Here is a 25,700-nt window from a genome sequence, read left to right on the forward strand (position 1 = left end):
CCACTACACCCCCACCAACCCACCACCCCCTACGCCTTCCTAATCCTAATAACCACCTCCTTCTTTCCAATCGCCGTCGTAGCCCCCCCAAACGCCAACGGCCCCGACGCGCAATGACTAACAATCCATCTCGCCGAGATCCCCACATCATTACAGGGCACCGATGCGGTCCCGCCCATAAGCCCATTATACCCCGTGATCGCCACATCTCCCTTCGTCACGAAGACGACGCTTTCTTGCCCGACGACGCAGGGCGTGTTGCCGAGAGAGATTAGGTAGTTTATTCCCAAAAGGATGTTGGCGCGGGTTAGTTGGACGGTGTCGCAGGTGTTTAGGTCGGTGAAGGTGGTGGGGGTGTTGGGGGTGGTGAGATTGAGAGATTCGAGGCTGGGAGGGTTGGGGGTGGTGAGATTGAGAGATTCGAGGCTGGGAGGGTTGGTGGAGTCTGCTGAGAGGGCGGTGGTGAAGGTTGTGGTAAAAACGAGGAGGGCAAAAGGGAGGGTGGATAATCTGGTCATTTTTAGAGTGAAGCTCGAGTTGTTGTAGGGGTCGTTTTAAGATAGTTTGGGTATGGAGTTTGGAGTTTTTGGAAAGAGCACTGGTTGTATAAAGTTGGATATAAGTCTGGGAGAACAGCTGCAAGCAGTATTCGGCTTTATGAGGTTGATAACATGATAATGAGAGCTCCTCAAAAAGATCTTCTTCTCGCATCTCGCATCTCAGGAGAGAACTTTATATAAGACGATTCTGGAGAAAGGTTGCACAAAGACTGCAAATTTTATTATTGCTCAACCAACATCTCTACTTGTGAAATTCTTAAAACACTGTCTGGTGGCACAGTAGGACCTCCGCATACAAATATAACCGAGGCTTGATATCAGCAAGAGTAGTTGAGGTATTCTAACTTCCTGGTATTGTAGGGGAGTTCATAGCTACTGTGGCAATAGGGCCATGTAGCTCGAAAAGTGTCCAGCATCGAGGGGTGTTCGTAGGTTGAGCGGTGGTGTTCGTGAATGAGGAACTAACAGAGCAGTGTTACTCACACCACATATATGCAGTGAAAATATGGCCCAGGCCAATGGAATTATGGCCATTTGTCTTCCCTAACTTATAATCAACATTGCTGTTTGACAGGTCTCAGCCCTCATTCTCGTTCTGTTGTCGTTCCTTTTGCCCCGTTGTTTCTGACAATCACCATGTGGGTTCACCTATCAACCCCCCGCACATTGTTGTGGAGAATGAAGAAGATCTACCCTGTCGAATATACACCTGAGATCAACCACTGGCACATTGGTTCTCAAGGAATGCAGTAATAGCACCGTTGAGACCAGTGAGGTTGCACAAGAATCGCGCGAACGAGGGAGTGAGGACCGCATCATCACTATCTCCAATCCCCAACTCTCGTCCTTACGTACAACCAACCTCCTTGCCTAAGCACTCCCGTCTCATCCGCGATCCTAATCCTCCGAGTTGATTAGTAAGGAAGTAAACGCCCTTTTGAAGACAACCAAAGACAGACGTCCGCGCCGGCGGAACCTTATTTTAACGGGTCCATTTACAAATCCTTGGCAGGTCCTACTTGTGTCCTCGCGCGAAGCTAGCCCGAAGAAGCAACTTTTGCTTTCCTATATTCAGTGGTTCAGGCTTCAAGATGTTCTGTTTTAGCGCGCAATCGAGAGTTAGGTGTTATTGCGCGTTTTTGCAGTTCGGTGGGAATAAAGCGAATAGTTAGTAAGTCATACGCTTTGTTAGCAATTATATATCATAAACTGAGAAGCTGGCATAATTATTGGTTCGAAGACCAACAAGGTAGCAGATAATATAAGAAAGCTGCTCCGTGCAGCTCTTGGCCTCTCATAACGTGCATCCCTGCATTGAGGGACGCACCCCATGACAGGACAAATATTAGTACTTTGAATTTAATTGATTCTAAATTTGTAAGTCCATTGAAAATTCTAGTATTTTTGTGTCAGTCATGTTGTGTGACCACCTCCTAAATAGCCCAAACCCTAGCTACTCTGAAATTTACGATCACGTCGTCGCCGTCGCGCCTAGTTGCGGAGGGCGTCAATTTGAAGTATAATAGGACCCCTCGATCTACAGCACCACCCGAGCTCGTTGCACCTTTCAAACTCATATAACACTTTGATGTGGGTTTCCGAGCCTCACCACAATGCTGAAAAATCATTTTCAGCCTTGTGGTGACTAGGGAGTACCCTGTCTTCAAGTAGTCGAGATGATGCTTGGGGACGCACACTGGCCCCCGATTGTCTGCTGGGCAAAGGCACCGCTATTTAGGAGCAGCAGGGAGCAGCACACGGCTTGGAGAGTGATAAGTAGCATTGTCAAGTGTATGTCACTTGATGGTACTATATTGATATAATGTTGCCCTAGTTTGATGACACACAATACTACCAAGACAAGATGGGGGGATAGGAATGGTTTATATTGCGCATTATCGCCTTTCCCTGATATAGCCTGTATTGCTGTGAATCTATCTCCGAAGGGTAAGACGGAGAGATGGAAAACTGGATTTGGGGAACCTATCAATAGGAATGGTGCACGGATCGGATCGTCCCGGTTGATTTGACAAGCTTACAAAGTAGTGACGACAAATAGACCAACAAATAAGCTGAAAACTACGATAGGAGCGCACGCCTGAGATGTTAACCAACGTTTCCTGACGGCGATATATTGAAGAGCGCACATAGAAACCATTTGAATAGCAGAAAATAATTATACGCCGCGTGAGTCATCCGGATGAAGTCGAGGGAAGCTTTGGACCCCAAGCCGCGGCGTAGCACAGCGATCTTGCCGCATATATATCTCAATCGTGAGGCCGTATGAGTTGTCTTACAAACAGAAACTAGCCATGTCAACGATAATGGAGGACTCTAATGCCGGAGATATGGCGAATCATGAATACCCCCGCGACAAAACGCGGCCTATGCACATTCTCCATCTTCCAATGGATATCCTCCTTAGTATTTTCGACCACGTCCACAATGATAGAAACATAAAATTGCACATTCGCCGCGATGACCACGACATCAAAACCATTCAAAGCGCTCGTCTTGTCTGTACTCTCTTCAACCGCCTTGGATCGCCGTTTCTATGCCCAATCCTCACGGTGCAACTAGATCAGGCATCCCTTGACTGCGCAGATAAGATTTCAAGGGCACCGCTCATTGCAGCGGGGGTCCGCAGCATTGATGTCGTGCTCCACTACTGCCCGAAAGAACTTGCAGAGGACCTGTCACGGTACAAAAACCAGCGGGAGAATGACCTAAATTCACTGAGCAGTAGCTGTGACTACCAGGCTGAGACGTGGTATCTAGGTGGACACGATCCCGATGATGAGACGGTGTGTGAACAGCCTCTAAGGGTGTATAATAAGGCGATGGCAGATTACAGCGCTATTATCTCAGCGTGGGATGAGTATATTGGCCAGCCGGATGTGGCTTCGACGGACGAGGATACGCTTAAGTATCAGGAGATCCTCCGGCAGGGTCACGAAGAGTATAAGCAGAAGCACAAAGAGCAGTTTAGACTGATCATGGACGGGTCTTTCGTTGAGACCTTGGCGTTGGCGATATCCCGGATGAGACATGGCACTTCTTTACATTTCGTCGACGAAATAGGTGGCTGGGATTACCTGAACCGATGTTCAGACGACCCAACTCGTATGTCAACCCACCCAGACGAGCTGCCCCGACTTATGGCCATTCCGTTGGACTGGCGGACAATTGAAAATCTTGAAGGAGGGGCAGAACTCTTACCCGCGAAAATCCTTTCTGAGCTACCAATCGCCATCCACAAAGCAGGCGCAACCGTCCTCGACATACTAATCCGTTGCTTCCCGACCGTAAAAAATTACTCCATGATTCGCCCTAGCCATGACCCAAATAACCCCTCCTGGCCAGACCTCCGCTCTGCAAGCCAGCACCTCACGGAATTCTTTTTAAGTACAAACCAACCGCCGATCCGCGACCGCCATCTCCGACCCGAGGAGCACTGCCCCATCGACCAGTACCTCTGCGCTATTCTCTCTGGGCATGACATCGAAGACGTACGCCTCTATTTCCACGGATCAAATGTTAACGACGGCGGCTTGTATCGCATAGGTACCATCCTTGCCACCGCTAATTGGCCGCGCCTTAAGCGATTCTCTATCTCGGACGTCTCGTTAGACCCGGGCAAGCTAGAAAATTTCTTCCGCAAGCTGGATGGTAGCAGGATGGAGCGAGTCTACCTGCGCAATGTGGAGTTGCTGGATGGGAACTGGGCAGGGGCGCTGGATCTACTACGCGAGAGGGTGGCGTCAAGGTGCCTGGATGGAAAATGTGAAGTCGAAATTAGTAAGCTTAAAGGGGGGGGGTTTGGAAAAGGGATATTAACAAAAAACAACTCTTCGCTTTGGTTCAGTGGTGAGGAGTCAGATGAGGAGGAAGATGAGGGGGAGAAGCTCATTGCGCAGGCGCAAAGTTATGTCTCGGGCGCTAGATTACAGCACCCGCTAAGGGTTGAGTAATGCTAGACCGTACAGCCGCCACAAGGCTGATGACGATCTCCTGCATCGTAGTGGGGCCTTAAAGCTTAGATAAGACTCTCTTATGGGTATTAGGAGTGATAAGAGTTCGTGGTGATGCTGTAGCTCGAGGGGTTCTATTATGCTTCGAATTGATGCCCTCCGTAATCAGGCGCAACAGCGACGACGTGATCGTAAATTTTAGAGTAGCCGGGGTTTGGACTGTTTAGGAGTAGCCACACAACACGACTGACACAAAAATACTAGAATTTTCAATGGACTCACAAATTTAGAATCAATTGAATTCAAAGTACTAGTAGCTTGTCCCGTCACAGGGTGCGTCCTGTGATGCAGGGATTCACGTTAATCTTCCGACGATTTTGCATGTTGATATGAGTACAAATACCTCCAAATACATCAACATGGCCGGTAGCCCCTCCGAATTCCCCTTCGACAACAGCTTCTTCACAGATATCCCCAACACTCCTTCCCTATCTCCCAACACAACCCCCTCCCATCAGCAACCCCACTACCCCAAATTCCCACTCACAGAACCCCTCCCGCCGCCAGCGCCGCACCATGAAACCCGCCTGCTTCGAATCCTCCACCACTGGCTCATCCTTCCAGGACGCCTTTCATAGACCCATCTCAGTATGCATACACCCCTTCCTTCTTTCCCATCCGTCCCCTCCTCCCCATCCAAAAATAAACACTAACCACCCATTAGCAACGTCGCAAATCCCAAACCGCACCTCCCAACGCGCCTTCCGCCAACGCCGGACTGAGCGCCTCCTCGCTCTCCAGTCCCGCGTCGCAGGTCTCGAAAAGCAAGTCGACGCGGCGAAAGTGGTGAATCGGCTATTAGCACAGATGACCTGTTTGCGAGCTCTCGGAGAGACGGAGGTGGATGAGGTGGCTGGGGAACCGCCTTCTTGTGATGAGGGGACGGGGTTTCAGACGTGTGATTTGACGTTGTTGGGACAGGGGTTGGGAAGGGGGTATTGGGATGCGTTTGCAGGCAGGGAAGGAGAATTTGAGGCGGATGATAGGGTGGATTGGCAGACGGGGGGGTTGGGCGAGGGGGCGCTTTCGGAGGCGTCGCTGTTTGGGCGGGTGCTGGATGGGGCGGGGTGGGCGTGAGTGACGGCATTGGAGGGGTTGGTTTTTGATTGATGTTTGGATTGCGTTGGAGTCTGGCGTGGGTAAAAAGCACGAGACTGAAGACCCTGGTGGTGATAAAGGATTTGATTTAATATTTAAAGTAGATGTTGATCTCATATAAGCTTATATAGCCATACTTACTTAACCTACTTTCCAACGCATCAGCCATACTGGCCATTACTTAGCAGCTTCCAACGCCTGCACCAAACTCCCCATCAAAGCCAGTCCCCCACTTTGAGTCTCCACCGTCCTGCCCCTACCATTATCATTGGGGTCCGCCGCCGCCGCATTTTCAACCGGGCTCATTCCTTGCTCTGACACAAGCGGGTTGCTCGACAGGCGCCACACCTTGTTCAGCGGGATACCTTTATTCCTCACATCCGCAGCCCCCGAAGGCTGCACAGGCGCGCTCTTAGCATTTGATGCAACCGCTGCTGCCCCAGCATTCCACCAACCGCCATACTTTCCATCAGCATTGCGCGTGCTATATGCCGCTTGCGCATTATGCAGGATCCACGGCTGATACCCGTTGCAGACCTCCTGGTGAGCCTGGGCCTGCGCATCTGTGCCGTTGAAGATAACAGTCTCCTTCTTGCTGAGCGCGATCGGCTGGCAGAACAGTGTAAGGTGATGGAAGAAGATGCCCTTGAAGTTCTGGCCGTCCTGGCTGCAGGTGCTGTCGGCATCGCAGGTTTCTTGTAGGATACCGTTGCTGCCGAGGCCGGACCAGGTGTTTGTTTGCTGGGTTGGGGATACCCAACCTGTAGCCGCGATAACGTCCTTTATGAGGGTGTAGCCGTCAGAGAGATAGTCTGTGCTGCCTGTTGCATCCCATAGGCCGCGGAGTCCCGAGAGGATGACGCCTTGGTTGTAGGTGTAGACGCTTTCGTCTCGTGAATCGCATTTCCCGGTCCCGATGTTGTCTGGGCTGGTCCAACCAGTGATGTGAAACCCATCTGTATACAGCCCCTGTGAGTTCTTCATGTTGCTCGTTGAGAGCCATTTGTACTCTTCGATGGCAGCATTAAGGTACCTCTCGTCGTGTGCTGGTATTGGGAGTAGTGCCTCCGAAGGGTCGTAGGCTTTCCCAGGCTCTGAGTAAGGGCTTGGATTGTCGTCTCCTGGGGAATAAAGATACATGGAAATGCTCGCCGAGAGGTAAAGCTCGTTGGTGATGGCGTTTTTATACGGCGTGAGTGTATCAGTCCAGACCATCCCGCCACCGCACAACTTGGTGTCGTATCCCTTCGAAGCCAGATCCCAGAAAATACGAGAACGATGAGCAAAGTCTCCAATATGTTGCTGACCGTCGAATGTCGAGTCAATAGTGGAGTATACATTGATGAATTTGATGGCTTCCAACCATTCCAGAACTACCCATTCCTGATCGTCGAATTTCTGTGTTTGCAGCGATTCCACATTCTCGCCACCGTAAAAGGAAACAATTTGAGAGAAATATTTGGTGATATCATCGCTGTAGGTACCTGCATCATACATGGCCATTTCAGTCAGGGCTGCAGAGACGTGCGTGCTGGTTACCGCTGACGTCCAGTCAATCCCAGTTGGCCAAGTATTGGAGCTCCAATATTGAGACTGCATAACATCGAGGGTATTGACCATGGCTGAAAATGCTTCTCCAAGGGTCTCTAGGTCTCGAGACACGAGATTTGTCCCTCCATTTCTAAAATTGGGATCGAAAGGTTGAGGGAGCGCCAACGCTGTGTCAAGCACGACAACGAGTGGGATAATTAATGACAATCTTCCTAGACGAGGCATCTTATATTATGTCCTCTCAAGAATTCAGAAAGAAAGAATTGGAGGGGCTGACAAAACGAAAACCTTAAAGAGGACCTACCACAGTCTTATAAACAGAAGCCCCAGGAACCTTCCAAGTAGCTCTGACTGACTGAGACCTTAGCAGAGACAAATATAACCTTACCCCGCGGCAGCAGCCAGGTGCCGGAGTATGGATCATCACTGTGGAAGAGTTGGATGACCACCCTATCAACTAACGACCTTCTGGATCAGGAGTATCAGAAGGATTCCCCACGCCCGTTCGCTTGCCGAACACCCACACAGTCGTAAAAAGCCGAGTGTAGTAGGGCCGTTGCGAGGCCGTTGCGAGCGTTGGTACTGCAACGTAGGATGCATCACAGCCACATGCCGGCTCTAAGAATGCTTAGTTGATGCTAAGATATCACGAGGCGCCTCTTCGACGAGCTAAAAATGTACCTGATTCTGGACCTTGATCATGTCATCTTATAGCGTCCCCCGCTTGATCCTTCGCCCCCAGCCATGATCGTTCGCTTGGTTTTGGATGCATCTTCGACATATATTTGTGTATTTTCAAGATGAAGAGGTCGGCCCGAGACGCGTCTAAGACAAGTCTAAACTTTGGTGGCACATCGAAACCCACCGAGGTTGGTTGAAACCACCTTAAGCTCCCGGTTGCGAGTTGTGTCTTATTGCCACGTGACCTGTTTAAATCCGTGGACAAAGTGATATGGACAAAGTAATACAGGAAGTTTTCGTTGTCGAGAACGATCAAAAACGATACTACAGAAACAACAAGCCCTGGTTGGGGGAGCTCAAATATCGGCTTCGGATATGCGATCTGTGGGAACTGTGCTGCCTAGGATAGCTTCAGCATGAATACAAAACTTCCATACCTGAGAAATAGGTGAAGAAGAAACGTAGGAAAAATTGGTGATCTAAATCGAATTGTCATGTCAGTCTAATGGCCTGCGTAGCATTCGCAGAAATTATCATGGCTGGATCTAATTGCTGTTGCTGCATATAGCACAGTGGCAAAATGAATGTATAGGTATCGAGTGAGTGCGAAGTCAGATCATGAATTTCTCTCCTGACGCCCAGTCAATCCCTATCGTTCGCTTTGATTTTTAGATGATCACACTTCATTTGATATGGTGAAAGACGAATTGTATCTTAAAAACGCCATGGGCATTCTTCTTAAAACCGCTCCCAAGAAAAGAAATATATACAGTAATTAAGGAGAGGTCCGCCTAATCAGCATCCCTTCTCTTTTTCACCAATTTATCCCAAAGGCGTACTTTAGCAACCAACCCCTGTAATCCTTTGACTCTAGTCAAGGCCTTGATATGGGGATCATCAGACTTCTGTAATCCTTCGACTCTTGGGTCAGGCACGGCGTTAAGACGAGGATCATCAAACCTCTGTAATTCTTCGACTCTTGGGTCAGGCACGGTGTTAAGACGAGGATCATCAAACCTCATTGTCACTGAATACGCTGAGTGGACAATACTTGTCCAATGTCGAGGAAGAATAATAGCGTAGTCACGACCGCCTAGTAGTATGAATGGCTGAAGGCCAAGCTTGAGGCCAGATTTGTTGCGTTTCTCGACCTCAGACTTCAGCTCATATCCCCAGTAATCGTCACTTGTATAAATCTCCCTTAGGATATTAACCATGCCCTATAAACATTTGTTAGTACTGACACAAGAATAATAGGTCAATTTAAATACCAATAGAAGATGACTTACTTCCCATGTCTTACAGTCACTTAAAGGCAAAGTATACCTCGTTCCACGAGCATCGGTAAACAATAGGCTACCATATGCTACATTAGTCACTTCGGCTTTTGTAGTTGGTACGTTTTCTGCAGCTACTGAAGCAGTCTCCGAGCTAGCAACGGACTGCTGCTGGTCAAGTGACTCTGGATTTCCTGAGTTATAGATTACGGTTCCATTCATGTGCTCCATGTGAGACTGAGGTGGTGGAGGGTTGCTGAGTCGAGTTCCATCCTGAGAGTTGCTAGAACCTTGATCATTAGGTGCATTGATATCATCAGCTGTAGCCCTATCCTCTTCCGCTCGGAGAACAAGTGTCGCAAACTGAATAGTGCGCTGTTGCAGCAACGAAATTTCCAAGTAAGGGGTAACAATATCTAGTTCTTCAATGCCAAATTCTCTCTCAACTTCCTCCTCGTTTTCGACGTTTTTTGAGTGGACGATAATGGATTTCTCAACTTCGCTAGGCTCGAGTGAGAGCGAGTCAAGCCCTGGGTCTACAGATTGCGATTCATCTTCTTCGCCATTAATGCTGTCATCCGGAATTCTCCGTAGCTTTAGAGGCTGGCTTTCTCGAGATTCTTTTAGAGGGTTTCCCGTCAAGAGGGGGCTTTCTCTTTGCATGAGGCGAGAAACATTTTGATGTACACGGTTGCTGTTCTGGATTTCTTCTGATGCTACGTTCTGAAGCTGGAGTCGTAATGAAATTCTATTGTGACGTTAGAACTATATTTAAATAGAGGTACTTGGTATTGGTTACTGAATATCCCTTGGCCTATTTGATGCAACGCCGTCAGAGTAGTTTACTGTGCCTATCAATAATGATAGAGTGCTCTTTAGGGCTTCCAAAGACTGCAGATGAGTAGCAAATTTAGATTTCTCAAATACCCAACGTATTCGAAGTATAAACCGCTTTTGAGCACTACCAGTGAGTTCCACTAGCGGTCGGAGCCTCTTGAGAAGGTTGCTGCTATCATCCAATATAGTTTGGCAAAGCGTAATCAGGCCATCGGCAATGGTCTTTGCCTTGGGCGAAATTGGCTCCTTCGTCACTAAAGCATCGCTCAGGTTGGTAAGAACTTGAGCAAGTGAGCTAGCATTTGAAGCAAAGGCGCGTACTTCAACGCCTGCCGTTCCAATGGCGGCTGCGATACTGAATAATGAGATAGAGAGTTTCGCGGCACCACCAGCGACGCCGATAGTTAACCCGATTTGAGCCATATATTACACAGAGACAGATAATAGAAAAGTTCGGTAAAAGAGAGATGCATATATATTGTAGTAGCGGGGTCACTTTCTAACCGCCTCACTTTCCTCCATGCAAGGCTAGCATAGCCACTGCCAGGGGTTCACCACGGAGGCGCAGGAGCCAACAAATGTGCTCCCTGCCTTATGGCTGTGTAAAAACGAGCGCCAGCAAACCTACCCAAGGCCGTCAACAAGGCCTACATAGGTAAATAAAACCCCACAGCATGCAGCGGCTACATATCCTTGCCAGCTTGAAGCGGGCTATCACAAGAGTGGCTGGGGAAATTTCTTTGTGAATATAAGTCGAATATGGAGAATATTGAGATAGTATTTGCTTGCGTATTTTCAAATGTACTAAAACGCTACTAAAAACTCGCATACCTTCTTTCAGTGAATGTACCTGTCTATATATGTTCTAGTCCAACTGTAAATTTTGCCCGCTCATAATGTGGCCGGCAGCTCACGAGGAAGAATAACCCTCGGCTGGGCTGGAACATATACTATATATCGCTCCTTAGCATCTTTTATCGGTCTTGTCTTATTATATTTCATAACTCATAATCATGTCCAAGAAGATAGGGAGCTAGCTGAAAAATGCGCAGCTAAACCCTCTCTTTCATCCAGCCCAGTTTCTTTCCAAGGAAACTCACTCCGCCCACCGCCGCAGTGATGCCAGTGAACACGATCAACCCACCATATCCAGTTCCATATGCCAGAGTGGCCTTGCCTTGCCACGGCCTGGAGCTGAGAAGAGCTTCACTCAGCGGCCCAGAAGCCACAGCTCCAATGCCCCTTCCAGCGGACAAAATACCAAGCAATGTGCCAACATCCGTCGTTTCATCGAGGCCTTTCACCGCCTTAACGATGCCGGAAATGGTGGTGACAAACCCCCCAGCGAATAAACCATACAAGATGCTAAATACGATTAGCAGAGGGAGAGCATCTGAGAACCCCCAAAACAAGAAGACGGAGAGTACAGCACCGACAGTGCTGATGATAACCACAGTCGTCACGTGGAAGCGGTCGATCAGCATCCCCAGTAAGATCGTACTTGGCACAGATGATGCGTTTACCAGGGCGACAAGGAGCGTGCCGATTGATGGACCATAGCCGAGTGAACGTGCAAAAGTCGGCAAGTAGATGCTCGGGATGAAGTACCCCAGGCTCTCCATGGTGAGGCCCATTTGGAGGAGCCAAAATGTTTTGGTTCGGAGGAATCCTAGGCCCTGGCGAACTGGTTGCCGAGTCTGGGAGGGTGGTATCCGTGCCCGCAGGAAATAAATCAATGGTGCTGATATGACAGTGATGACCACAGCCCATATCCTGAGCGTGTTGCGGAAACCGTATGCATGCAGAAGCCAGTTGATGGTAAAAGGGATGCATAGGCCGGCAGCGCCCGAGCCACCCTTCGATGAGTGTTAGAGGATGTGTCAGAAACGGAAGGAAGCTCTGACTTACCCACATAATCCCAAACGCTAACCCCTTCCTCTCAATGAACCAACCGTCTACGAATGCAAGTGCCGGGTAGTATACGACTGATCCACCAAGAGCAAACATAACTCCCTGGGTGAGGAGCAGGTGGTTCACACTGTTGGCGAAGGAGGCAGCGATTAATGCTGTCGCCATGAGAGGTAGCCCGACCCATTTTGAGCGGTCAGCAAGGTTGGGCCAAGTCTTATATGCGGGGAAAAGTAGTAGGCCAGCCATATACATGATTCCCTGGAGACTATGTTAGAGAGCATAACTTTTTAACAAGCAGGCAACTCACAGTAGACGTTGTGCTGATGGTAGCGATATTGGTTGCACCGGCGAAGGGTTTGTGGGTGCTATAGTAGTCCTGGAAGACCCCAAATGAGAATGAGAACCCTGTGTAACAATTTAGCATTTATAACAATATGAGACATAAAAAAAGATTCTTAACCAACCCCATACGAGAGCTTCGATGACAGTGCTAGCTGCTAGAAACAACCAAGCATCTTTTCCTCGATCTGCCCTTCGCGGGGTAATTACGAGTGCGGTTTGCTCTTCTTCGCTACTGGGAGAATTTCCGCTTTCTACGTGCCGCTCACGCAGTTCGCCCATAGCAATATCGCTGGAAGAATTCATCTAAGCAAATTTATTATTCAATTCAGCACTTTTGGAATATTTCAATTATATTTCAATTATGAATTGTCGGTGTGTCGGTATCGGCACATAGCCTACGGTGCCTGAATCTGGACTCGGGGGAAAGTCGGTGGGTCGGATGGATGACTAAGCTAGTTTTTTTTGGCGTAGTGCGGGGTGCGCTTGGTGGGGTGAAGTTCAAGGAACGTCCGGGATGGAACGACAAGCCTAAGAGAGAGTTTCACTAACCGATTCACCTTTATAAATTCAGTCCTTGTCTGCTTGGCTACAAAGCTATATAGCTATCAACTCACTTATATAAACTGGGAGGATGCCATTCTGCAACATCCAGTCTTAATTTTTCAAAACCCCCCGCAGTGCGGAGATAGATCATCGCAAAATGGACTTCAATGGCTCGTCACCGTTCCCGGAGGGCGTCATCTCCTTCCTCGACACGGATTTGTACAAGCTCACGATGCAATGTGCGGCTTTGAAGTACTTTCCAGATGTGCCGGTCACATATGCATTCAAGAACCGGACGCCAGAGAAGAAGCTATCCAGGGCCGCCTTCGACTGGCTTCAAATCCAGATTAACAGTCAGTCACACCCCCCCCCCCACCAGGAACCGCTAGAGGCATTACTGACTGATACAACTAGAGCTCGGGAACATCTCGCTGTCAGATGACGAGTACAACTTCCTCAAGTCAACATGCACATACCTGAACGAGCCGTATCTTCGCTACCTTCAAGATTTCCGCCTGAACCCGAGGGAGCAGATCAAAGGAACGTTCGTCCCGGACGAAGATACTGGCAAGGATACCGACATCGGTGAATTTCAGCTCGAGATCAAGGGTCTATGGGTGGAGACGATACTGTACGAGATCCCGTTACTGGCCTTGACCAGCGAAGCCTACTTCCGCTTCATGGACACAGAGTGGTCCTATGACGGCCAAGAAGAGAAGGCATACGAGAAGGGCATCCGTCTGCTCGAAGGCGGCTGCATCACCTCCGAATTCGGCACCAGGAGGAGACGCGACTACCACACCCAAGCTCTCGTCTTTCGCGGCCTCGTCCGCGCCAACAAAGACGGCATCCAGCGCGGCCTCCCCGGCAAGATCTCGGGAACAAGCAACGTCCACCTCGCCATGCGCTTCGGCATCCCCCCCATTGGAACCGTTGCCCACGAATGGTTCATGGCCGTCGCGGCCATCACCAACGACTATGAGCACGCCACCGAGACAGCCCTCAGCTATTGGATTGGCTGCTTCGGCAAGGGCGTCCTCGGCATTACCCTCACTGACACCTTCGGCACGCCCATCTTCCTCCGCGCCTTCGGCAAGCCCATTCCCCGCCTCGCTTCCGCCCTGCACAGCGCTGCCACCACCGCCACCTCATCAGACGGCGCGAATCACCTTGCTTCCACCGAACCGCCGCAACATTCGCCACCAGTCGACACGGCAGAGACGGACATGACATATGCCCAGGCCTTCACCGGCGTGCGCCAGGACTCAGGCGACCCCGCGACATTCGTGAAAACCCTGCGTACCTTCTACGACAGCCAAGGCATCACAGAGAAGAAATCCATCGTCTTCTCCGACTCCCTCAACATCGAGCTCTGCCTAAAATACAAAGCGCTCTCCGAGGCGGCGGGCTTCGCGCCCGCCTTCGGCGTGGGCACGTTCCTCACGAACGACTTTATTAATCTGAAGACGGGGAAGAAGTCGGTGCCGCTGAATATTGTGATTAAACTGTCCAGTGCGGCGGGGAGACCGGCGATTAAGATTAGTGATAATGCGGGGAAGAATACCGGGGACGAGGAGACAGTCGTGGAGGTTAAGAGGAGATTGGGGTATGTGGAGCAGGAGTGGGAGGGGGTGGATGAGGCGACGAGGTGGGGGACCGAGGATGCTCCTGCTGCGCAGTGAGGGGTGTGTGCTTGTTATTGGATATTGGCCATTATTTTTTCTTTGGTTTGCATGATGATATGAGTTGGTTTATTTGGAGAGCATTGTGTGTAGAATGTTGGCGGCGGCTTAGACTTTTTCCGTGCGTGCATTGGGCGGTCTTTCGTGGGATACTTTGAAATATTCCGGCTATCATGGCCTTGAAATTTCAGCAGAGAGAAAGGATAATAGTCGGCATCTAATTAGAAGCACAAAAATAGACTTGCATTCTAGTACGATTACTATCTATCTCGCTTTTAACTGCCTCCGGATGATAGCAGATCGTATCTGCTTCTTACTTCCGAGGCTTCGCATGGAGCCCGTCAATGTCTCACTCGCCGGCAGCACTGTGCCCGGGCTTGAGATAGAGGATATGTGCCTTGCGCACATCCAGTGGTGTACATAGAGGTGCACATCAGTTTGTCATCTCAGGGCAAACGGTATCCTCAGACTCGACATATGCGCTAGTTTTATGTATAACAGATTCGCCCCGAGTTCCTCAGAACCTGCCAATGTCACGACCAAAAGCCCAATTGATGAGCCTGCCTAAACGTTAGAACTGTGCTCCCCAATTTGTACGATGGAGACATAGACATACCAATAAATCGGGATCAACAACTTATTCCTCCAACTGATCGTCTGCGTCAAATACGCCCCCCTCCAAACCAACCACGCCGCGAACCTGCCCACCCATTAGCTCCCATCCTCAACACCTAAATAAACACAAACTGAAAAAACGACAAGACTTACCCCGTAACCTCACTATTCCCCCCCGTCTGCATAATCGCCTTCCAATTCCCCAAATACGTCATAATCCCCAAATTCTTATACGAGAACCCACCTCCCCTCCCCACATCCCCCGCATTAAGTCGCCGCGCGAGCCAGAGCGCAGATTGATTCGCTACCTGTGCTGTGGCGGGGAGGGGGCCGGAGTGAGGGACCGCGACGTCGCCGAGGGCGAAGACGTTTTGCATTGTTGCTGGTTTGGATGGGGTGGTGGTGTTGGTTGGGTTGGTTGAGTTGGGGGAGGAGCCGTTGAGCTGGACGCGGAAGTGGGAGTCTACTAGCAGACCGCCGGATTTGGGATCGCGTGCTAGGTGCCAGTTGAGGGACTCTGGTGGGGGAGAGGGAAGGGATGAGGAGTTGGATGGGGGAGTGGTGATAGAGGCGCTAGGGTAGCTGTGTACATCGTTAAGCGCCTTTTGGATAAAGGGGTTCATCATCAGCCCTGCAGTCAAGTCAGCCTGTATCCCCGCCTGTAAATTGAAATACGCACCAGTAGACCAAACACACATCCCCACCCCCACCTCCCCATCCTCCTCAGTCGTCAACGTAAACCCCGAACTCCCATCCTCCTCCTCCGCCCCCGGGAGCCCAGGACGCAAACCCCTAATATGGTGCGAAGTCTTGATCGCTATCCCATCACGTCGGAAATGGTTAGTCGCGTAGTCGGCGAGCCGCTTGTCGAACATGGAGAGGATGGTAGGGGCGACATCGTAGATGCTGATGCGGGTGTGTTGGATGAGGGAGGGGTAGAGTTTGCGGAGGTCGTCGTTGCAGAGGTCAAAGAGCTCGGCGGAGAATTCGACGCCGGTTGCTGGTGGGGGGTTAGTTTTGATCCAGGGGGCTTTGGAAGGAGAGGGGGGACTCACGTCCTCCGCCGACGACGGCGAAGTTTAGGAGTTGTCGCTTCACTTTCTCGGGTGTTGAGGGAAGGGATGCTTCTTCGAAACCTGGGATGGTTAGTATGCCGTCACTTCAGGGGTCATGTGAGAAATGCATACAATCCAAAATCCTCTTCCTGATCTTCCTCGCATCACCCACATCCTTCAGGAAGAAAGCATTCTCTCTCACACCCGGCGTCCCAAATGTCTGCGAGTAACACCCCACTGCAACGACCAATTTATCATAATCCAGGTTGAACCTCTTCCCCTTCTTAGTCCCCGGCGCAACCGCCTCATCTGCCGTCTGCATCGGCGCCGTCGACTGCGTCATCATCGCATTGACCTCGACAGTGATCCGCTTGTCGGCGAAGCTGACGTCGTCCGCCCATCCTTGGTAATACTCTGTGTCAGCGACGCGGGCGCGGACGGACTCGATGGCGGTGCGGAACTCGAGGGTGCCGACGGCGGTGGAGGCGAGAAGGGGTGTGAAGGCGAAGTAGGGGCGGGGGGAGATGACGACGGGTTGGTACTTTTTCTTGTCTAGCTTGCGGGAGAGGTTGAAGCCTGCCCAGCTGGAGGGGGGGTTAGTATATATATATTGCATGATATCTTTGGTTGGGGAGGGTTACCCTGAGCCAAGAATCACAACTCGTTCTCTGTCTGAGACTTGTTAGGGTCTGGTAATTCAATGGGGGGGAATAAAATATACCTCCTTTCTTTCTATCTAATTCAATAGTTGATATACTCCTCCGAAGCTGTTCTTCCAGCCTCGTCACGCGAGTGAGTTGAGGCTGGGCTCGTCTGGTAGCAAGACCAAGCGACGTCATGACAGCTCAGATGCAATGATTTTTATATTGCAATGAACACTTTCGCATATAGCGGGCAGACACTCTATATAGTACAGAGACAGGCCCTTGCCTCAAGAAATTGGAAATATAAAAGTTTAGTTTTCATATATGCATATATGCAACTCACTCGTGACTCGTACCTCATACGAAAAGCAACCGGAGTTACACGGGAGGACCCCTATGACCTCACCCGGTTTGTTTCCTTGGCCTTTGCCTCCTGCATTCGGAGTTTGATATCCTCCGGTGCTTAATATTTTTAAGTAAAGTTTGTAGTAATTTAGTGCATGTGAGAGGGGAGAATGAATCGAGTCGGAGCTCTAGGATTCCGCCTCTTACAAATATGAGAATCTAGAGGCGACTCACAGTGTTATAACTTCGTATTTGCCTGGCGGCATCTTCGGAGCGTGATGATATGAGATTTTACGACCCACAAACCTGACCTTATGATACAAAACAAGTTTATATCCTCCATAATAACCCATAAAAGAAGCATACAAGAAATACTCGATAAGCTTACAATCCCCCTCCATTCTCGGAGAATTTTAAAAAGTGTCGACAGGGCCAAAAAATACCTCGGTACTTTCCTAACCCCAATGATCGTCACAGCTCCAAACAGCTTCCCGCCAGCACACCTTATCTAATCCGCAAGGCTGAAACTAACCTCCAGGCGCGTCAACCTCCCTCCATCCCACCATCATCCAGTCACCCACATGCAAATCCACCCCCAAGGTGCCCAACACCACTCGGCCGACACGATATTCACACTCTCTCCGCCGACATCGCCATCCCATCTTGACGCCCAATCCTCCCAACCCGTTCTCCCTCGAGCTTTACAGCCATCAATAGAGCGCCCATCACCCACAACCATCCCGCAACCACCCGCGCCGTCGACCCCACCATGGCCCCCCTCCGCCGCTACCTCCGCATAACCCCCTCCTCCGTCCTCGAAGTGCGCATCTACCCGTCCCCTCCCGGCCCGTGGCTGCTCTCGACGCGCTCGCTGCTGACGCGCGTGTTGGCTGCGGTGAGGCCGTTGATCTTGCCGAAGTTGAGGGAGGAGAATGAGAGGGTCAAGGCGAGGGGGAGGGGGAGGGGGGTGAAGGATGTTGTTTCTGGTGGTGAGTGGGGTTTCTTTTTATGGGAATGGGGATGTTGTGAGGTAGTTGTTGGGTATGGATAGCTAATGGGTGCGCTATAGATGGTTTCGAAGTCTCGGTCTTCCTCACGGAGACGAGTACAAGGCATACAGTCCTCAAGAGGCGGAAGATCTTCCGGGAACCAGAACGAAAAGAGGATACGAACCCCGATGCCCCCGCCCCTCTACTGAGAGAGGAAGACGGCGACGACGACGTAGTGATCCAAGACGTCCCCCCCGAAACTGAATCCTCAAACCAACCCCCACCAACCCGCCGCTCCAAACGCACACGCCCGACCGAAGACACAGATACCCTCTTCGTCGCCGACTCCGACGCTTCCATCTCCTCCGCCTCAGACTCCGATGCTGGTGCCCCGCCGGCCAAGCGCGCGCGCTCAGCGGCACCACTGGGGGGAGCGGAGGAAGAGGAGCAGGACGAGAAGAAGATGGCTATGCGGAGTGAGTATGACGGATACGGGATTTATGGACGGGTGTTGTGCTTGATTGTTACGAAGACGGCGGTTAAGGATGTGGCGGGGATGGGAGGGAGGGAGGTGATGGAGGAGTGGATTGCTTCGACGCAGAATCCGGCGGGGGAAGCTACTTGAAGAGGGGGATATGGTTAAGACAGAAATATTGTTGTATGGGAGATGCGGCGGGTGATTATTGGGAGTCGCCGGGCATCTAACTTCGCCTGTTGTGTCTGGGAACTGCTGGCGCCTAGACATTCCACCACATGCTGCAAAGGCCTAACGGTGCCGCTACACAGACAGGCAGGTCTCATCCTGCACGCGAGACATCAATGTTCCACGGCCCCTTTGCGCCGTCGACTCCCGTCACGCATCAAACAGGTCTTCTGGCGAACGGGCAACTTCCATAACAGGGCTGTGGCCGAATTGATAGACGCCCTGGGGTGTTCGCTGGGGCCAAGCTGGTCGGGGAGGTTGGGATGACTTGCGAGTATCTGGTTGCTGCTGGATGGCGGACCTATGCAGAGGACGACTGGTCTGGTCAAAAGAGCGTTTGACCCATGGAGAAGGGAAGATGAAGTCCTGAGGAGGGGATAGAGGTTGGTTTGAGTAGGTATCCTGCATATAACCGCCGCAGTGTTACATTCTTGTGTGTAACTATAGAACACAATGCAAGAGCATTGAAGTAATCGTAATCCCAGCTATATACTCGTATCACCTTCTTATTTTGTTGCCTGACATGTAACGGATGACTGGCGACAAACGGAGATTCCCATAGTTACCGTAAGGTTGAGTCTGTTGCCATTGGGAATTTCAACCTCCGTCAAATGGACATCTAGGAAGCTCCTCATGACTAGCCATCACATCAATCCCAACGAAGCTCATCGCGACGCGACTCATTACCTCCCCGCTATCTTACATCAGTGCAGTATCCTCGAATATCCTCGAATATCCTTGAGTAACAAGCAGACTTCACAGCGTAAGCGGCACGACGCGTACCAATCCTACATGGATACTTCACAAATCCTCGTTTGAAGCAGCCCAACCCAACCTACCCAAACCTCCCAACATAACCAACACCACCCGGCCCTCCCGCACCTCCATGGAGAAGCAATCACCAAGTGCGGGGAGGATGTCTCAGTTCCTACCCCACAGTCTCAACAACGCAGCGCAGGCCATGCCATCAACTACCGTCCTGCACCGCTCGTCACCACATCACCACATCCAACATGCAGCTGCACCGCGCGAGTCATGCTTCACGCAGTACCCCAGACGCATGGGAAGGTGCTTGTTCAGCCCCTGGCTATAACGCGGCGATCGCGGTCGGTCTGCAAGCTGTGCTGTGCTGTGCTGCACGAGGGAGCTCTTTCAATCAGTGCTCCTGCAGGCTGTACCTTGGAGGTTGGGGGACAAACAGGCCACTTCTGATGCGGTGATGAACCGATATAGAGAGGTGCATGAGGTGTGCATTGCCGGGTCGGTCCAAAGTATGGGGTACTTACGGAGCTGAGCTATGCTGTACTGTACAGTACCTTCATGGCTCCTTCTGTGTCAGCATCGATGAAACCTGGGTGCTGCTGTGCTGGAACAAGAAAGTCCTATAATAACAGCGACCTATATTGGACATGGACCACGGCACTTCATGGCTTAGCAAGAACTAGAAGGAGGGTAAACAAAGACTCAGCCCCGCTGACACCGACGACAAGGCAGTGACAAGTCGGAGATAATCAGTGACGACACCGCCCCAACTCCCCTCCGCCGCGTGGCACCAGGATCAGCACCTCGACCCAATCAGCCGGACACGACCAGGGCGCTGGGTGGGTGTGGATATGGGGAGATTTTGTTCGGATGAGACCTGCTGCAGGATAGGGTCGTATCGGGCAATACCTGCCCCGGCCTCTCTCACCACTCAACCATTCTTAAATGACTACATACATGCTGCCACGGCACGGTGATGATGGCCTGTTGGGATTGATATTGCCACCTTACTGTACTTCGTACCTTGATTTTGGGGGATCGTCAGGTGCCTGGTATGCCTGTGCGACGTGGGATTTGAGGTGGGATTGTGATATGCGCAGGGGAGGAGGAGGAGTCACTTTCTCTCTTCAACGGGACAGGCACAGGCACAGGGGGAAAGGGGATCATGTCCTAGGCAGGCACGGTATATTGCCAATGCTAATACCAAAAGTGAAAATTTCCGGACCAATGCGCAACACCAACACCATTCCCGGACGCCAAGGGAGGCAAACGAAACAACCTGAAATCTTCGATGACGAGCTCCTCCAAGTCTGTCCATCACATGACGCCCTCTCAAACACCCTAGATTTCGTATCCATATGGAGCCAATCTGAAGATCCATCCTCCAAGCTACTCTCCATGGAGCCAAGAAGCACAAGGGCAGATGAAAATGAATCCCATCTTCGCAATTACCAATCCCAACTAAGCACGCCAAACCCACCGCTAAACCCACGCGAAACCCACCACCGCTAACCTGCCAACTAACTAAACTCCCTAACGGCCACCACTCCCGCGCGTCCCGCCCTTCTCGAAGGAAAATAAAAAGGGGAAGGAAGGGAAAAAGAGGAAAATCGTGAGCGCGATGTGGGGGTCCAAACCCCACTACTCTATCACTTTGTTTTGCGTAGCGCGCCAATAATTCACCCTCGGTGCGGGAGATTAGAGAGTGGATTTTCTCCTTCTTCTTCTTCTTCTCCTCGGTATTGCACGTGGGGGTTACGGACAGGCGGGTGTGTCGGGTGAGTTCGGTGTCTGAGGCTATGGGAAAGGACCGACAGACAGACAGTCTGGATGAGACGTGGCCTGTTGTGTGTGGTCTCCTTTCGCATTCGCTTTCGTGTTTGTCTCCCCAAGGCAAGACCGGCCGAGACAAGGCAAAGGCAGGGCGGGCGATCTCAAGGACGTACGGGGGATACACAGTAAATTAACCCAACAAACCCTACCTTAGAGCAGCCTCGTCGGCGCCACGGCACCGAAAGGAGACTTAAAATTCGCAGCCTCGTTGCCCGGCTGCCTGTCGGCCGAACTGTCGGGTCAGCGAAACGTGGGTTGCTGAATCGTACTTTTGGGGGCGAGCGGTGTACATTACATCCTTAGTTGTATGTACAAACTCACAGGATACACCAAGTGCCAACAGAAAGTACGATTTCGCGGCTACGGCGGTGAGCCAAAACGACACTCAGACGAACCACTCAGTTCGTTCGTGCCACATAAACTCCAATCCCAAACCCCCTCACCCCTGCTGTGGCACTACAGTAACCCACCACTCCGGTCGGTGGCCGTTGCAGGGACTTTTTTCATTTTCACCTCTGTTCGATAAATTACCTTGGCCCTACTCCATACACGAAGTAGTAATGTCCACAAGCGGAAATAAGGGAGGCGAAAAATTACGGGAAGGCTAGCGTAGAAGGGGTATGAATCAGAGAAAATCGAGCAAGAGTTGTGAGATTAGGCGGTGGAGACGTCATTTTATGGGCTTGGACGGGCGCGCAGGGGTGGCTTAATTTTGTGAGCGGAATCAAATGTACCGCCAGGAAGTCCCGGAGGGGCGGGTGGATGGGATGAGATGAAGGATGGCGATGGATAGGCAATGGTGATGGTGACGATGATTACTGTGTCCGGTACTCAATCCAATATCCCCTTGTCCCGCGTCCTTACTCCTTGCCCCTTGTCGCGGAGGAGGGCGAGTTTGAGTAGCGGAATCCGAGGAACTAAGGAGGCATTCGCTGACGAACGGCGCGGCGAGGGGATGAGGTGAGACGAGGCTGTATTTGCGCCTGTTTCGCATTGGGAGGAGCCGGAAATAGACACGGTAGTCTTATTACTCGTCGTACTGAGTAAGCCAAGCTACTCACCGATGAACACGATGAGCCCCATCCATGCCGATATTACACTTCCCCACTACTGACCGAGCGGTGCGAGGTCACCGCCATACTTTGTACGCCCCGAACACAAAGGGTTCTGTCTAATAGAAGGGTAGCACCGAAAATAGCTTGCCCAGCCTCGCATCTCCGGTAGGTGAGGCAGGGGCATTTCCTTTCATTAGAAGATTGGAAGTACTGTTGTACGAAGTATGTACTCTCACAGCGCGCGGCAGGGGTAAATTGGCACGACGGGGGGGAGAACAGAGTTGTAGCGTGACCCCCTTTGTCGGGACTGACAGTGACGTGGGTTGTGGGCTGGCAAGAGACAAGGTGACATAAGGGAGGACGGGGGCGTTCATGGAGACACTTTGCTGGAATGGGGACAGAGATCAGACAGGAGAGAGTCTCAAAGGGGAGTTGAGATTCATAGGGGACCTTCATAGGGGATGAATTCGGAAAGAAAGAAGGAAAGGAGAGACGCAGGGGAACGGTGAATGCCGTGTCTTCCATCGCGCCTTCACCCCATCTCATTCTCCTCGTCTCCGTTCCGTCCCACCCCTTTCCTTCACCGACAAGATGCAGGAGGCAGGAGAAGGAGTAATCAACTCAGCAATCATCTAATCACCTCGAATCATCTCGGCGCCCACTCACTCACTCACCCCGCACCCCTACCTACACACCACATTACAGCAGTTGCTAGGCTTCCGTTTGTTGAGAAAGGAACAAAAACCGCAATATCCGTGCGCCCACACAAGGCTGCAGGAGCGCACGCACAGTGACATGTCATTTTTCATTTCATCCCTGAACTCCGCGCAATTGCACAGTTCAGCACAACCAAACCGAACTGAGCACCACAATCAAACGCACAGCACAACACAGGCATCGGCGAAGACCGCGCGCCGTCCGTGCAACAAAGAAAGGCTGGCTCTTGTCATACCAGAACGACTAGGAAGTGAGATTACAGATTACAGTGCATGCATGTACCACGGACGCACAGGAGCTCCTTACTCAACCAGTAGTGCAAACGCAGAGAAGGCGAATCCAATCCACTGGCCTGTTTCTGTTCTGTTCTAGTTCTGTTGTACGCGCAAACTCGCTCAACCCCGTGCCCCGCGTGTGACTCTTCTCTCACTCACCGCACTCTTGGTAGTACGGGACTGTTAGAGTCAAGTTGAGCCAGTAGTGGTTGCACACTACCACTATAGGAGCACCACACACGAATCCCAAGCCCTCTCCTCCTTCTCTCTCCTCTCCTGGATCCCCTGCATCCGATATCACGCCGCCAGTCCGCCGCATCCGTTTGCAGCAGCGCCCGCAGTCGCGTCCGCCGCGCATCCCTTGGCTTGGTAATTGTGCGGCGGGCGGGGTGGGTTGGTGGGTTTGAGTGGGTGTCCACTGTAAATCAGGTACCAGAGACACCAATTTTTCTTGAGCCCATTTTTCTCTGCGTTTGGCGGGGTTCGGGCCAGGTACGCGTGCTTTGTGGTGGGTTTTTGACAATGGGGAAGGAATACATTCGACGTTGTGGGTATTGTATGATATTTTGTCGTGTGAGAAGAGTATGGTATGCGTGTGTATGCGTGTATGCGATGCGAGTATCCTATGCGCTTATGCTGACTTTTGATACCGTATTACATACACATACATACTATAGACGGCAAGAATGGGAGAAGCGGCATGTCCGGATGGTAATCGGACAGCATTCACGCACAATGCCATACAAGCCACCAAACACAAAACACAAAAATACACCAAAGCCGCGCCATGCACGCTCTTTATTCTTTGTCTCCACCCTGGTACCGTCGACGACGCCATAGTATAGTATAGTACCTCCTTAACACCCCCCCCCTACGAAAATCCCTGCAGTGGACTACATACTAACATATTACACTAGTACTAAGAAATGGGCCCCTCAACTCTCCCTGTAATTCCCTGTAATTCCCTGTAATATCGGGACGGGGATAAGGTACAGGATTAAGGAGTAAGGAGGTAGAAAAAGTACGTACTGTATGGAGTACTTTGCCAAGTTTAGAGCACGCAAAACTACCAAAGTACTCGTATACCACTACTGCAGCGAACAAAGTACTCATCTCCGTCGCCGGGGGTGTTTGAAGTTTTTTTTCTCTGCTCGTGGACGGTGAGCGCGGGATGGGCGGGGGGGTGGGGGGAAGGAGAGAGTGTACAGCATACAGTCCAAGAGACAAGAGAGAGGAGGGGGAGTATATCTTGAGACGCATCCCCCTTCGCGGCTTCTAGTCTTGGATCAGCTTTGAAGAGACAGACACGACATATCAGACAAAACAGACAAGACCAGACGAGACACATAAGACATCCTAAGACACTAAAAGACAAGAAGAGACAGAGGATAAGACAAGACGACAACAAAGAACAAACCACACAGCGCCTATCAATAATCTCTAGCTGAAAAGTGAGAGTTACGTCACAAAGTGATACATTCCTCAACTACTGCCAGGTACAACCACGCGCAACAAGGGGAGACGGCAGAGAAAGGCTGAGAACTGAGACCACCACCTGGAACGAGTACAAGAAGGACCGCTCCTGCCAGTCTTCTCACATCCAGACATTTTTTCGAACTACACGAAACAGAACATAAACAAAGGAAGCTACCGTTTGAACACCAAGTCGTTCAAACATTCCATCACTCACTCACTCCCACACTCAAACCACAACAACCGCCACCATTTCCGCCTTAACAATGCCCGCTCAACACCGCCCATCGCAACTCCCGCCCTGCCCGGGTCCCCCACCGAGTCGTCCCCTGCCGCCGCTGCCGAAGTAGTCCCCCCACGACTCTCAAAACACTACCAACACAGCACAGCACAACAACGACGCGGGCACCAGAGGAGAAGCAACGGCAACACGAACGCGGTTTCTTAAGAACTACTATCCTCGACTCGCCCGTAACAAACAACAACAACATAACAAACACCACCACCGCCGCAGCCAGACGTTGAGGCAGGACTTCTTCGACAAGGCAAATCTACTTCCTACTACTAAGGACGACAGGGCAGGGATACGACATGGATGCGGCCATGTGATCGCCCTCCCACGTCACCACCGTTCCCATCATCGCGAGGGGCGGACAGGCACCCATCCATCATCCTTCCACCACCCACGCCCACCACCACACCCAACCCATCACCCACCATG

General features: G+C 51.2%; 9 protein-coding genes across 9 annotated transcripts; 4 read left to right on the forward strand and 5 right to left on the reverse strand.

The window, feature by feature from the left end:
• Positions 1–29: 29 nt before the first annotated feature.
• VE01_07589 (uncharacterized protein) lies at positions 30–518 on the reverse strand (the record flags this gene model as incomplete). The annotated part of the gene is made up of 1 exon (XM_018277022.1): positions 30–518. One exon carries the CDS (start codon positions 516–518, stop codon positions 30–32), a length of 489 nt encoding a protein of 162 aa, XP_018128928.1.
• Positions 519–2,653: 2,135 nt separating this feature from the next.
• VE01_07590 (uncharacterized protein) lies at positions 2,654–4,845 on the forward strand. Its single transcript, XM_018277023.2, has one exon. It carries the CDS (start codon positions 2,873–2,875, stop codon positions 4,529–4,531), a length of 1,659 nt encoding a protein of 552 aa, XP_018128978.1. The 5' UTR covers positions 2,654–2,872; the 3' UTR covers positions 4,532–4,845.
• Positions 4,846–4,950: 105 nt separating this feature from the next.
• On the forward strand, positions 4,951–5,668 carry VE01_07591 (uncharacterized protein; the record flags this gene model as incomplete). The annotated part of the gene is made up of 2 exons (XM_018277024.1): positions 4,951–4,957; positions 5,256–5,668. 2 exons carry the CDS (start codon positions 4,951–4,953, stop codon positions 5,666–5,668), a joined length of 420 nt encoding a protein of 139 aa, XP_018128979.1.
• A 151-nt stretch (positions 5,669–5,819) lies between these two features.
• On the reverse strand, positions 5,820–8,226 carry VE01_07592 (uncharacterized protein). Its single transcript, XM_018277025.2, has 2 exons — positions 7,922–8,226; positions 5,820–7,858 (listed from the first exon to the last, which is right to left on the reverse strand). The coding sequence occupies exon 2, from the start codon at positions 7,463–7,465 to the stop codon at positions 5,867–5,869; it is 1,599 nt and encodes a 532-aa protein (XP_018128976.1). The 5' UTR covers positions 7,466–7,858; positions 7,922–8,226; the 3' UTR covers positions 5,820–5,866.
• A 486-nt stretch (positions 8,227–8,712) lies between these two features.
• Positions 8,713–10,490, reverse strand: VE01_07593 (uncharacterized protein; the record flags this gene model as incomplete). The annotated part of the gene is made up of 3 exons (XM_018277026.2): positions 9,998–10,490; positions 9,211–9,946; positions 8,713–9,141 (listed from the first exon to the last, which is right to left on the reverse strand). The coding sequence occupies exons 1-3, from the start codon at positions 10,456–10,458 to the stop codon at positions 8,713–8,715; spliced, it is 1,626 nt and encodes a 541-aa protein (XP_018128977.1). The 5' UTR covers positions 10,459–10,490.
• Positions 10,491–10,700: 210 nt separating this feature from the next.
• Positions 10,701–12,673, reverse strand: VE01_07594 (uncharacterized protein). Its single transcript, XM_018277027.2, has 4 exons — positions 12,411–12,673; positions 12,254–12,351; positions 11,944–12,204; positions 10,701–11,891 (listed from the first exon to the last, which is right to left on the reverse strand). Exons 1-4 carry the CDS (start codon positions 12,589–12,591, stop codon positions 11,088–11,090), a joined length of 1,344 nt encoding a protein of 447 aa, XP_018128981.1. The 5' UTR covers positions 12,592–12,673; the 3' UTR covers positions 10,701–11,087.
• Positions 12,674–12,808: 135 nt separating this feature from the next.
• NPT1 (nicotinate phosphoribosyltransferase) lies at positions 12,809–14,890 on the forward strand. The gene is made up of 2 exons (XM_018277028.2): positions 12,809–13,184; positions 13,246–14,890. The coding sequence occupies exons 1-2, from the start codon at positions 12,989–12,991 to the stop codon at positions 14,511–14,513; spliced, it is 1,464 nt and encodes a 487-aa protein (XP_018128982.1). The 5' UTR covers positions 12,809–12,988; the 3' UTR covers positions 14,514–14,890.
• On the reverse strand, positions 14,754–17,168 carry VE01_07596 (uncharacterized protein). The gene is made up of 8 exons (XM_059463894.1): positions 16,905–17,168; positions 16,825–16,855; positions 16,316–16,767; positions 16,184–16,264; positions 15,808–16,128; positions 15,282–15,759; positions 15,130–15,213; positions 14,754–15,073 (listed from the first exon to the last, which is right to left on the reverse strand). Exons 1-8 carry the CDS (start codon positions 17,020–17,022, stop codon positions 15,031–15,033), a joined length of 1,608 nt encoding a protein of 535 aa, XP_059319573.1. The 5' UTR covers positions 17,023–17,168; the 3' UTR covers positions 14,754–15,030.
• A 773-nt stretch (positions 17,169–17,941) lies between these two features.
• Positions 17,942–18,786, forward strand: VE01_07597 (uncharacterized protein; the record flags this gene model as incomplete). Its single annotated transcript, XM_018277030.1, has 2 exons — positions 17,942–18,161; positions 18,242–18,786. 2 exons carry the CDS (start codon positions 17,942–17,944, stop codon positions 18,784–18,786), a joined length of 765 nt encoding a protein of 254 aa, XP_018128897.1.
• Between the last annotated feature and the right edge of the window lie 6,914 nt (positions 18,787–25,700).

The sequence above is a fragment of the Pseudogymnoascus verrucosus genome, assembly GCF_001662655.1.
Source record: "Pseudogymnoascus verrucosus strain UAMH 10579 unplaced genomic scaffold scaffold_32, whole genome shotgun sequence".
NCBI lineage: Eukaryota > Fungi > Ascomycota > Leotiomycetes > Thelebolales > Thelebolaceae > Pseudogymnoascus > Pseudogymnoascus verrucosus.

Excerpts from the sequence above, each read along its gene's own strand:
- VE01_07590 (XM_018277023.2), top strand. The coding sequence starts at position 2,873 with ATGTCAACGATAATGGAGGACTCTAATGCCGGAGATATGGCGAATCAT.
- VE01_07592 (XM_018277025.2), bottom strand. The coding sequence starts at position 7,465 with ATGCCTCGTCTAGGAAGATTGTCATTAATTATCCCACTCGTTGTCGTG.
- VE01_07594 (XM_018277027.2), bottom strand. The coding sequence starts at position 12,591 with ATGAATTCTTCCAGCGATATTGCTATGGGCGAACTGCGTGAGCGGCAC. Across the intron at positions 12,352-12,410 it reads CATCGAAGCTCTCGTATGGG|GGTTCTCATTCTCATTTGGG; the intron begins GTTGGTTAAGAA and ends ATTGTTACACAG. Across the intron at positions 12,205-12,253 it reads CCATCAGCACAACGTCTACT|GGAATCATGTATATGGCTGG; the intron begins GTGAGTTGCCTG and ends CATAGTCTCCAG.
- NPT1 (XM_018277028.2), top strand. The coding sequence starts at position 12,989 with ATGGACTTCAATGGCTCGTCACCGTTCCCGGAGGGCGTCATCTCCTTC. Across the intron at positions 13,185-13,245 it reads GCTTCAAATCCAGATTAACA|AGCTCGGGAACATCTCGCTG; the intron begins GTCAGTCACACC and ends TGATACAACTAG.
- VE01_07596 (XM_059463894.1), bottom strand. The coding sequence starts at position 17,022 with ATGACGTCGCTTGGTCTTGCTACCAGACGAGCCCAGCCTCAACTCACT. Across the intron at positions 16,856-16,904 it reads ATTAGATAGAAAGAAAGGAG|ACAGAGAACGAGTTGTGATT; the intron begins GTATATTTTATT and ends AACAAGTCTCAG. Across the intron at positions 16,129-16,183 it reads CGCCGTCGTCGGCGGAGGAC|CAACCGGCGTCGAATTCTCC; the intron begins GTGAGTCCCCCC and ends ACCCCCCACCAG.